General features: G+C 38.4%; 1 protein-coding gene across 1 annotated transcript; it reads right to left on the minus strand.

Moving 5' to 3' along the window:
* Window positions 1-742: 742 nt before the first annotated feature.
* LOC133656381 (alpha-(1,3)-fucosyltransferase 7-like) lies at window positions 743-4,937 on the minus strand. The gene has a single exon (XM_062057467.1). The coding sequence runs from the start codon at window positions 4,557-4,559 to the stop codon at window positions 3,423-3,425; it is 1,137 nt and encodes a 378-aa protein (XP_061913451.1). The 5' UTR covers window positions 4,560-4,937; the 3' UTR covers window positions 743-3,422.
* Between the last annotated feature and the right edge of the window lie 7,259 nt (window positions 4,938-12,196).

Genomic DNA, 12,196 nt, shown 5'->3' on the forward strand with positions numbered 1-12,196 from the left:
AAAGGAATCAAACAGAGACACGATTAAAATTTTCAAAGATTTTTTGGTGAAATAATGACTTTATTTAGAAAAGTATCGAAAAGTACCGAAAAGTATCGGTACTGTCAGGTTCAAACACCGGTGACATCTATTAGACAAGACAAGAAGCAAAGGAATCAAACAGAGACAGGATTCAATTTTTCAAAGATTTCTTTGGTAAAATAATGCCTTTAATTAGAAAAGTATTGAAAAGTATCGGTGCTGTCAGGTTCAAACACCGGTGACATCTATTAGACAAGACAAGAAGCAAAGGAATCAAACAGAGACACGATTAAAATTTTCAAAGATTTTTTGGTGAAATAATGACTTTATTTAGAAAAGTATCGAAAAGTACCGAAAAGTATCGGTACTGTCAGGTTCAAACACCGATGACATCTATTAGACAAGACAAGAAGCAAAGGAATCAAACAGAGACAGGATTGAATTTCTCAAAGATTTTTTGGTAAAATAATGCCTTTATTTAGAAAACTATCGAAAAGTACCGAAAAGTATCTGTACTGCCAGGTTCAAACACCGATGACATCTATTAGACAAGACAAGAAGCGAAGGAATCAAACAGAGACAGGGTTGAATTTTTCAAAGATTTTTTGGTAAAATAATGCCTTTATTTAGAAAAGTATCGAAAAGTACCGAAAAGTATCGGTACTGTCAGGTTCAAACACTGATGACATCTATTAGACAAGACAAGCAGCAAAGGAATCAAATAGAGACAGGATTCAATTTTTCAACGATTTATTTGGTAATATGACTTTATTTAAAAAAGTATCGAAAAGTACCGAAAAGTATCGGTACTGTCAGGTTCAAACACCGGTGACATCTATTAGACAAGACAAGAAGCAAAGGAATCAAATAGAGACAGGATTCAATTTTTCAAAGATTTTTTGGTGAAATAATGACTTTATTTAGAAAAGTATCGAAAAGTACCGAAAAGTATGGGGACAACACTAGTACATATTGAAATTACTAATTGAATAACAACAAATGGTGCCTCATTTATGGGTTTTATTCAAATAATCAATGATACATTCAAGTAATTATTCAAAGATTCGTTTTACTTTTCCCCCCATTTGACTCTCTGGATGACAAGCAGCAGTTCCGGGCTGGCAAACACACAGGAAGTGCAACAAAGTGGCAGGAAATGTTTCAACCCCTGAATGAGGCCAAGACATTTCTTGATCCAAAAATCCCTCCACACTCCTCGCAGGCGTATTTTGAATCATTCAGAAAGTACACTATATTCATTTTATAACGGCACTGCAGAAAACGTTCAAATAATTTGTCCGATCGATTATTACAAGCGAGCCTCATTAAGCAGGTCTGCAGTACCTGGAAAATGAAAGACTCCTAACTTGGAGAAGCCAAACCATCTTATATTCCTCCTTTTCTGTCTCCGGGTGCGTGTGCTAAGTCGGGAGAGCGCATCCCGACCATAAAAGGAGATGTTCGTGTGTAAGTGGCTGGAAAACAACTGCTTTAAGTCATAACTTAAATGTTGGAGTTGAGCTAGACAGGTAGTCTTTTCTCAAGGATAAGGGTTATCACTTTTGCATTCCGAAGTCCCAATTAGAGCCTCTTTTCCCTACGAGAAGTGATCCAATCCACCTGCGAATGTCACACTAAGGGGCCTTATCTTATCATGTGCTCAAAACTGAAATACCACTATTTAATTCAACTTGTTGGTTTGCTTTCTCCAAGGTGAAAATAAACATTCACCATATGTTAATTCATTCACTTCAATAGTTTACAGTGCCACTTTCTTACATGTTGGTGAGAGTCTGGATTAGGGTTCCAAAGGGGTGGAAAGTTTCCGGTAAATTTCCGGAAACTTTTAAGGAAATTTGCCACGGGAAGTTAAGCTCGGGAAGTTTGGAAATGTTGACAATTTTTTGATCATTCAAAGTTGGACACCGTCTGTCTTATTCTGTAGAATAAGATGAGAAGTGTGTAAAACACTAATGCAATGCCACACACAGATAGGGTTGCAAAATGCCGGGAGTATTCAAAGTTGGAAACGTTCCATGGGAATTAACGGGAATATATGGGAATTGATGGGAAATGAATGGGAATAAACATTGAATGCAACATGTTAGATCTTGCAGCATGATTATTAGCTAAAACAACCTGATTTAATGCAAATTCAGTTGATTTTCAACCCTGCACTGTGCATTCCTCCATCACATGCACAGATAATTCCCAGCACACTACAGCAGGGCTATTGAGGCCACACAAGTATTTGAGCCCAAAGGACTTCATCCAGTCAGGCCTATTTCTATTCATTTGTCCATCAGTAAAATATTTTTTGTCAGAGTTGTCCCTGACAGTTTGGTCAAGTTTTAGTTTTCCTCTGTGTTTGTCTTGGTTTCCTGTTTTTAGTTCCTGTCAGCACACTTATTTTGGTTATTTCCTGATTGTCTCCCTGAGTGCTTTTTCCCCTCAGCTGTGGCTGATTGGCACCTGGCCACACCTGGTGTCAGTCAGCCAGCTGCTATTTAAACCTGTCCTGCCCTCCAGTCACGGCTGGATTATTGTCATTTATACTTGTTGTTGTAGCTCTGTCTACTTCTGTCCACTCTGTTCCTATCATAGTTCATCCTGCTCGTTTCTTGCCACGTGAGTTTTGTTTATTCGTGTCACAGTAAGTGTTTGTTTCTTGTCCACAGTTAGCCTTTGTGCTATTTTAGTTCATAGCCTAGTTTGTTCTCCGCCTTGTGCGCGCCTTTCGTTTGTTCCCTTTTGTTTGTTTTTGCTATAGTGTTTAATTAAATCATGTTTTCCCGTTCAATGCCTGCCGTCTCTGCATCTTGGGGTACGTCACCAACAAACTATGACATTTTTAAAGACTACTCCAATAGTTTAGCTGACTATTTATATCTGTGTGTAGGGTTGCAAAGGGGTGAAAAGTTTCCGGTAAATTTGCGGAAACTTTCCGGAAACCCCTGAAGTGCACAAAACAACTAAGGAAGTCCAAAACTAACAGAACATAACTAAAAAAACATGATCCGGACCATTGATCACGACAGCTGGCTTTGCGGTATTGTGTGGCAAGTTAAGATGGCCGCTGTTAAAATGCAGAGAATATAGAGTCCTCTACCAGCCCATCAGTCGTTAGGACTGACAAACTGAACAGTCCAGATACCATAGATTGGAATGCTCTGAGAACACAATGACCTTGATGAATGAGAAGATTGGTCGGATCTAGTCGATTAAATCGCTTCTAGATCTCTCTGCTCGGATGAGAGGCAAAGCGTCCTGAGACAAACTCGACAGTCCAGTTGAGATTAAATGATTGTCTAGAGAAATTGATAGAATAGTTTTACAGCAGTTTTGGGAAACACAACTTTGTCACGTGGGATACATGTTTCCTGCCTGGACTTGCGTTGCTTCTATGCAGCGTCATCCCAGGCTGCCAGGTCAGTGTAGACTTTGTGCTCAGGGAAGCTGGGGTACTGCACGCAGATCTGACACAGTCTCCAGCGCCACTCGTACATTTGCACCTTCCAATCCTTCCTCCATTGCAGATACTCGCCATAGAGCTCGACGTCGCCCGCCAGCTGCTGCAGGTACTCGGCGAGTTCTTTCACAGATGCAAACTCGTCGACGTGGATGAAAGAGTGCGGTGGTGTCACAGCCTCGTAATCCGCCACCGGCGGTCCCAGGACGATCGGAACCGCCCCAGATTTGTAAGAATTCCACCACAGTTTCTCCGTGATGTAGTCTTTGGCGATGCTGTTCTCGAAGGCCAAATAGAAGTAGCAGCGAGATATTGTAGGAAGAAGGTCTTCGGAAGCAAGAGGATTATTTGACCAGTCCCCATAGACCTTTACAGGAATGACAGCGCTGAGTTCTTTGTACACTTTGCTTCTTCTGTCGGAATCCTTGTAGTTGCTGACCACCCAACAGACCAGATCAGTTTTATTCTGTGGAATGTCCTCTACTGGATCTTCAGAGTCTCGTGGTAAAAACTCACCGTATGGTATGGTAACATCTGCGTCCCTCCTGTAGTTCACGGTGAGGTTGAACACACCAGCTAATCTGCTTCGGTCCCCGTTATGCACTGGGGACTCCAGAGACATCCAAGCCCACCTCTGGCCCGGCGGCCTCCGTAGCTCAAGTGGAAGTTTCTCCTTTCCTGTTACCAGCTCTCGGTTATGGAACACCACCACGTTCGCTTCCAAAAACAAGGACCTCTGCGCCACGACTCTGCAGTTTGGGATTTTGCAGAGGTCCCAGCACACATCCCAGTGGAGGTCAAAAGTTCCGCCAAAGGGCCAGTGCCACAGCAGGATGGTCACGTTGGGTTGCCCTGAGTTGTCAAAGAAGAAAGCAGCTGGCGACAAGGGTCGTGTCACCCAGCTGTAAAGAAGACCCAGCGTTAGAACGCAGGAGATGCAGAGGAAGAGGTACTTCTTCATTGAGGCAGGTGTGGAACAGTTGCAGTCCTGCAAGAGAAATGGATGATTACTTGCTATAAAGAACAAGTTATTGTGCAGAGACTCATTACAGTTAGACACTTCTGTCATGATAGTAACAATGACACCGAGAAGGAAAGGAAGTGAACAAACAATCTGTCATCGCTCAAACATATGTCGAATCGTGCTAGAGAATGAGTGACGTTCCTCAAAGTAACTTTGGTATTTATGTTTGAAATAAAACCGAATTAGCGAACGAAGTCTGGAGAGAATACTGCTTAATATACGCTACTTACAGAAAGTTAGCGATGTTCGGCTTTGGGCGGAATATTTGGATGAACCTAAAATGCACTTTAACCTACGGCGGTACCTTTGTTTTCCAACTCCCCACTTTTTGTATCGCTCAGTTTTCAAATAAATTTTCTGCCAAAATTTGCCACGAAGAGCGACTGGTTCGTGCATCTGGTCAGGATGCTACCCGGACGCCACCCTGGGGAGGTGTTTAGGGCACATTCGACCGGTAGGAGGCCACGGGGAAGACCCAAGACACGTTGGGAAGACTATGTCTCCCGGCTGGCCTGGGAACGCCTTGGGATCCCCAGGGAGGAGCTGGACGAAGTGGCTGGGGAGAGGGTAGTCTGGGCTTTTCTGCTTTGGCTGCTGCCCCTGTGACCCGAGTTCGGATAAGCGGGGAAAAAATGGATGGATTGATGGATGTTAACCAGTCTCTAAAAGAACTTAAAAGATTCTTGTCTTGTTTTCCATACATGGTAGATATAAGGAAGAATTGAGATACAGTTTCCCTCTCACCCTATACTCTGGAGCAATGTTCCAAGCATGGGTAGAGAGCGGCCACATCACCACAGGTGTGAGTGTGAGGCTGAAAATGTGGTGTTTTTTTGGCAGAGGGATTACAGTGGAAGATTTCAGACAGGTAGGGACTGGTTGAAGATTCCGTTGACGATTCCAGACATCTGGTCCACACAGTCCATCAAAACCCATTCCGGGACATCGTATGGTGCGGCGGCCTTCCTCGGGTTGACGGTCCTTCGTGCACACCTAGCCTCAAGGTCTTCAATAGTGAGGATTAAGTTACTGTGGGCTTTGAGGTCTGGTCTGGTCGTCTCCAGGGACATCAAAGCAGGTAAAAAATGATCAATAAATGATAAATGGGTTGTACTTGTATAGCGCTTTTCTACCTTCAAGGTACTCAAAGCACTTTGACAGTATTTCCACATTTACCCATTCACACACACATTCACACACTGATGGCGGGAGCTGCCATGCAAGGCGCTACCAGCAGCCATCAGAGGCAAAGGGTGAAGTGTCTTGCCCAAGGACACAACAGACGTGACTAGGAAGGTAGAAGGTGGGAATTGAACCCCAGTAACCAGCAACACTCCGATTGCTGGCACAGCCACTCTACCAACTTCGCCCGGCTAATTTCCTCTGCCAAAGTGGGGTTCCCCTTCAGCAGGTCCAGGGTTGGTTCTGCTGGACTCCCTGCCACACCTGTCTGCCTTTGTTGATGTCCAGCTTGGCCTTTCTGGTGTCTTTCTTTAGGTTGGCTGGACCATGCCGTAATGAGCAGCCACTCGACCTCTCAGGTCCTCCAGGTGTTTCCAGTTTGAGTAGATGTCTGTCCACTGTGATTGTGTCAATGCAGTTTTTGATTCAACACAGCACTTGGGTCTGTAGACACATTCAGCTCCTTAGGTTCAAATATGTTCCAGTTTGTCCACTGGAAACAGTCAATCTGGCCCAGTTTTAACAGTCATGGTTCAATTCACATTCTCGGTTTACACTTTGTTCAGTTTTTGTTGGTCAAGTCCCCACCTAGGAGGTGCACAGTGCTAGGATACATGCTTTGCTGTTTGCTAATGCTATGCCATGTAAACGTCTGGTACCTGAGCTATTAGCAAGGGTCTGGCGGTCGTTAGAAACAGACTCGGTTAAACGGCACGCCAACTCGGCAGCCTCTCTGCCCTTACGTTGCCTTTGTCATCTCTGAAATGGTGAAAGCCGGGAGTCCTCGCTATGTCCACCGGGATCTTGTTGAAGTGGATCGACTCAGCTATTACACTCGCCTTGAGGAAAACGCCGACGACAAAAAGGTCACCACGGCGGTAGCTGTAGCTCGCCGCACAAAATATCCTCAACCGGAGTAGAAATATGCAGAAAAAGCCAGAAAACGCACCGACTGCTGGAGCGGCAGAGGCCTCAGAAACTGTACCCTCTGCTGTCCCCAAGTGATTCTATTGTTCCTCCCGGGTAATCAATGAATCAATCAATTTTTACTTTTATAGCCCTAAATCACGAGTGTCTCAAAGGGCTGCACAAGCCACAACGACATCCTCGGCTCAGATCCCACATCAGGGCAAGGAAAAACTCAACCCAATGGGACAATGAGAAACCTTGGGAGGGGACCGCAGATGTGGGGACACCTCCCACCCCCCATAACGATCAATATTTAGTAAGTACTTATTTATGTCAATAGTGACATAAATAAATATAACAATCAGAATTGTGTAGATACTGATTAATATAACGTTGCTTGGATGGCAACGTATGTTGCTCCAAAACCTGTATGTACCTTTCAGCATTAATGGTGCCTTCACAGATGTGTAAGTTACCCATGTCTTGGGCACTAATACACCCCCATACCATCACACATGCTGGCTTTTACACTCTGCGCCTAGAACAGTCCGGATGGTTCTTCTCCTCTTTGGTCCGGAGGACACGACGTCCACAGTTTCCAAAAACAATTTGAAATGCGGACTCGTTAGACCACAGAACACTTTTCCACTTTGCATCAGTCCATCTTAGATGAGCTCGGGCCCAGAGAAGCCGGCAGCGATCCTGGGTGTTGTTGATAAATGGCTTTGGCCTTGCATATTAGAGTTTTAACTTGCACTTACAGATGTGGCGACCAACTGTAGTTACTGACAGTGGTTTTTCTGAAGTGTTCCTGAGCCCATGTGGTGATATCCTTTACACACTGATGTCGCTTTTTGATGCAGTATCGCCTGAGGGATCCAAGGTCACGGGCATTAAATGTTACGTGCAGTGACTTCTCCAGATTCTCAGAACCTTTTGATAATTTTACAGACCTAAGATGGTGAAATCCCTAAATTCCTTGCAATAGCTGGTTGAGAAATGTTGTTCTTTGACAATTTGCTCAGGCATTTGTTGACAAAGTGGTGACCCTCACCCCATCCTTGTTTGTGAATGACTGAGCATTTCATGGAAGCTGCTTTTATACCCAATCATGGCACCCACCTGTTCCCAATTAGCCTGTTCAGCTGTGGGATGTTCCAAATAAGTGTTTGATGAGCATTCCTCAACTCTCTGTCTTTTTTGCCACTTGTGCCAGCTTTTTTGAAACATGTTGCAGGCATCAAATCCCAAAGGAGCTAATATTTGCAAAAAATAACAAAGTTTTCCAGTTGGAAAATTAAACATCTTGTCTTCGCAGTCTATTCAATTGAATATAAGTTGAAAAAGATTAGCAAATCATTGTATTCTCTTTTTATTTACCATTTACACAATGTGACAACTTCACTGGTTTTGGGTTTTGTATATTCTGTTATATTCTGGTAATCTTAGTCCCACTAGAAAGCATATTAAAATGATACATGTATATAAATGATAATATAATAATAATGAATATTTAGTGCTAACAGTGCAGACACACACACAACATGAGGCAACATGGAGCAACTTCCTGTAAGCAAGCGGAAGTCTCTGATCTCATCTCATGTCTACCACATCTCAGGTCCTCACCACTGCGGGCAGGAGCTCACCAATACTTCACTGATGTTGTCACGTAAATATAAAGTCGCTTCAAAGTCATTTTTTTTGTCTGAGGCACGGACTCATAAAAAAACAACATTTACATGAATAACAACCAGTAATACCATAAATAAAAACAACGTTTACATAAATAACAACCAGTAATACCATAAACAATAAACATTATTTTTTCAATATTCATAAATAACAACCGATACCATAAATAATAAACATTATTTACACAAACAACAACCAGTAATACTATTATAATAACTATTATTTACATAAAAAACAACCATTAAGACCATAAATAAAACCATTATTTACATAAACAACAACCAGTAAAATCATTAATAAAAACGACATTTACATAAATAACAACCAATAATACCATAAATAATAAACATTATTTACATAAACAACAACCAGTAATACCATTAATAAAACCATTATTTACATAAACAACAACCAATAATACCGTAAATAATAAAAAAATATTTTAAAATATTTATAAATAACAACCAATAATATCATATATAGTAAACATTATTTACATAAATAACAACCAGTAATACTATTATAATAACCATTTATTACATAAATAACAACCATTAAGACCATAAATAAAACCATTATTTACATAAACAACAACCAGTAAAACCATAAATAAAAACATTTACATAAATAACAACCATTAAAACCATAAATAAAAAACATTAAAACCATAAATAAAAACATTTACATAAATACCAAACAATAATACCATAAATAATAAACATTATATACACAAATAACAACCAGTGATACTATTGTAATAACTATTATTTATATAAATATCAACCATTAAAGGCCTACTGAAAGCCACTACTAGCGACCACACAGTCTGATAGTTTATATATCAATGATGAAATCTTAACATTGCAACACATGCCAATACGGCCGGGTTAACTTATAAAGTGACATTTTAAATTTCCCGCGAAACTTCCGGTTGAAAACGTCTAGATATGATGACGTATGCGCGTGACGTAGCCAGTGAAACAGAAGTATCGGTACACCATTGAATCCAATACAAAATAGCTCTGTTTTTATCTCATAATTCCACAGTATTCTGGACATCTGTGTTGGTGAATCTTTTGCAATTTGTTTAATGATCAATGAAGACTGCAAAGAAGAAAGTTGTAGGTGGGATCAGTGTATTAGCGGCTGGCTGCAGCAACACAACCAGGAGGACTTTGAGATGGATAGCAGACACGCTAGCCGACGCTAGCCACCGACTGCACGGATGATCATGGTGAAGTCCTTAATCCTTCCGTCGATCGCTGGAACGCAGGTGAGCACGGGTGTTGATGAGCAGATGAGGGCTGGCTGGTGTTGGTGGATAGCTAATGTTTTTAGCATAGCTCTGTGAGGTCCGGTTGCTAAGTTAGCTTCAATGGCGTCGTTAGCAACAGCATTGTTAAGCTTCGCCAGGCTGGAAAGCATTAACCGTGTAGTTACATGTCCATGGTTTAATAGTATTGTTGATCTTCTATCTATCCTTCCAGTCAGGGGTTTATTTCTTTTGTGTCTATATGCAGTTAAGCACGTTGCTATCACGTTAGCTCCGTAGCTAAAGTGCTTCACCGATGTATTGTCGTGGAGATAAAAGTCACTGTGAATGTCCATTTCGCGTTCTCGACTCTCATTTTCAAGAGGATATAGTATCCGAGGTGGTTTAAAATACAAATCCGTGATCCACAATAGAAAAAGGAGAGAGTGTGGAATCCAATGAGCCAGCTTGTACCTAAGTTACGGTCAGAGCGAAAAAAGAAAGTCCTGCACTGCATTCTAGTCCGTCACTCTAATGTTCCTCATCCACGAATCTTTCATCCTCGCTCAAATGAATGGGGTAATCGTCGCTTTCTCGGTCCGAATCGCTCTCGCTCCATTGAAAACAATAGGAAAATATGAGGAGCCTTTTAACTGACTACATCACGCTACTTCCGGTAGGGGCAAGGCTTTTTTTTAATCAGAGACCAAAAGTTGCGAACTTTATCGTCGATGTTCTCTACTAAATCCTTTCAGCAAAAATATAGCAATATCGCGAAATGATCAAGTATGACACATAGAATGGATCTGCTATCCCCGTTTAAATAAAAAAAATCATTTCAGTAGGCCTTTAAAACCATAAATAAAACCATTATTTACATAAATAACAACCATTAAAACCATAAATAATAAACATTCTTTACACAAATAACAACCAGTAATACTATTGTAATAACTATTATTTATATAAATAACAACCATTAAAACCATAAATAAAACCATTATTTACATAAACAACAACCATTAAAACCATAAATAAAAACAACATTTACATAAATAACAACCATTAAAACGATAAATAAAAACATTTACATAAATAACAACTATTAAAACCATAAATAGAACCATTATTTACATAAACAACAACCAATAATACCATAAATAATAATAAGTTTTTTAAATATTTATAAATAAGAACCAATAACACCATAAATAATAAACATTATTTACACAAATAACAACCAGTAATATTATTATAACTATTATTTACATACATAACAACCATTAAGACCATAAATAAAACCATTATTTACATAAACAACAACCAGTAAAACCATAAATAAAAACAATATTTACATAAATAGCAACCAATAAGACCATAAATAATAAACATTATTTACATAAATAACAACCAATAATACTATTATAATACAAATTATTTACATAAACAACAACCAGTAATTCCATAAATAAAACCATTATTTACATAAACAACAACCAATAATACCATGATTAATAAACATTATGTTTAAATATTTATAAATAACAACCAATAATACCATAAATAATAAACATTATTTACATAAATAAAACCAGTAATACTATTATAATAACCATTATTTACATAAACAACAACCAATAATACCATAAATAATAACCATTATTTACATAAACGAAAACCATTAAAACCATAAATAATAACCATTATTTACATAAATAACAACCAGTATTACTATGAATAAAAACAACATCTAAATAAATAAAAACCCTTAAAACCATAAATAAAAACAACATTTACATAAATACCAAACAATAATACCATAAATAATAAACATTATTTACACAAATAACAAGCAGTAGTACTATTATAATAACTATTGCTTACATAAATAAAAACCATTGAAACCATAAATAAAACCATTATTTACAAAAACAACAACCATTAAAACATAAATAAAAACAACATTTACATAAATAACAACCAGTAAAACCATAAATAAAAACATTTGCATGAATAACAACCATTAAAACCATAAATAACCAACATTATTTACATAAATAGCAAACAGTCGTACTATTAAAATAACCATTATTTACATAAATAACAACCATTAAGACCATAAATAAAACCATTATTTACATAAATAACCACCAGTAATACCATGAATAAAAACAACATTTACATAAATAACAACCATTAAAACCATAAATAATAAACATTATTTACATAAATAACAACCAGTAGTACAATTATAATAACCATTATTTACATAAACAACAACCAATAAAATCATAAATAATAACCATTATTACATAAATAACAACCAGTAATACATGAATAAAAACAACATTTACATAAATAACAACCATTAAAACCATAAATACAATCAACATTTACATAAATAACAAACAATAATACCATAAATAATAAACATTATTTACACAAAAAACAACCAGTAATACTATCATAATAACTATTATTTACATAAATAACAACCATTATGACCATAAATAAAACCATTATTTACATAAATAACAACCAGTAATACCATGAATACAAACAACATTTACATAAATAACAACCATTAAAATCATAAATAAAAACAACATTTACATAAATAACAACCAATAATACCATAATTAAAAAA

The sequence above is a fragment of the Entelurus aequoreus genome, linkage group LG08, assembly GCF_033978785.1.
Source record: "Entelurus aequoreus isolate RoL-2023_Sb linkage group LG08, RoL_Eaeq_v1.1, whole genome shotgun sequence".
In the NCBI taxonomy this organism is placed as follows: Eukaryota; Metazoa; Chordata; class Actinopteri; order Syngnathiformes; family Syngnathidae; genus Entelurus; species Entelurus aequoreus.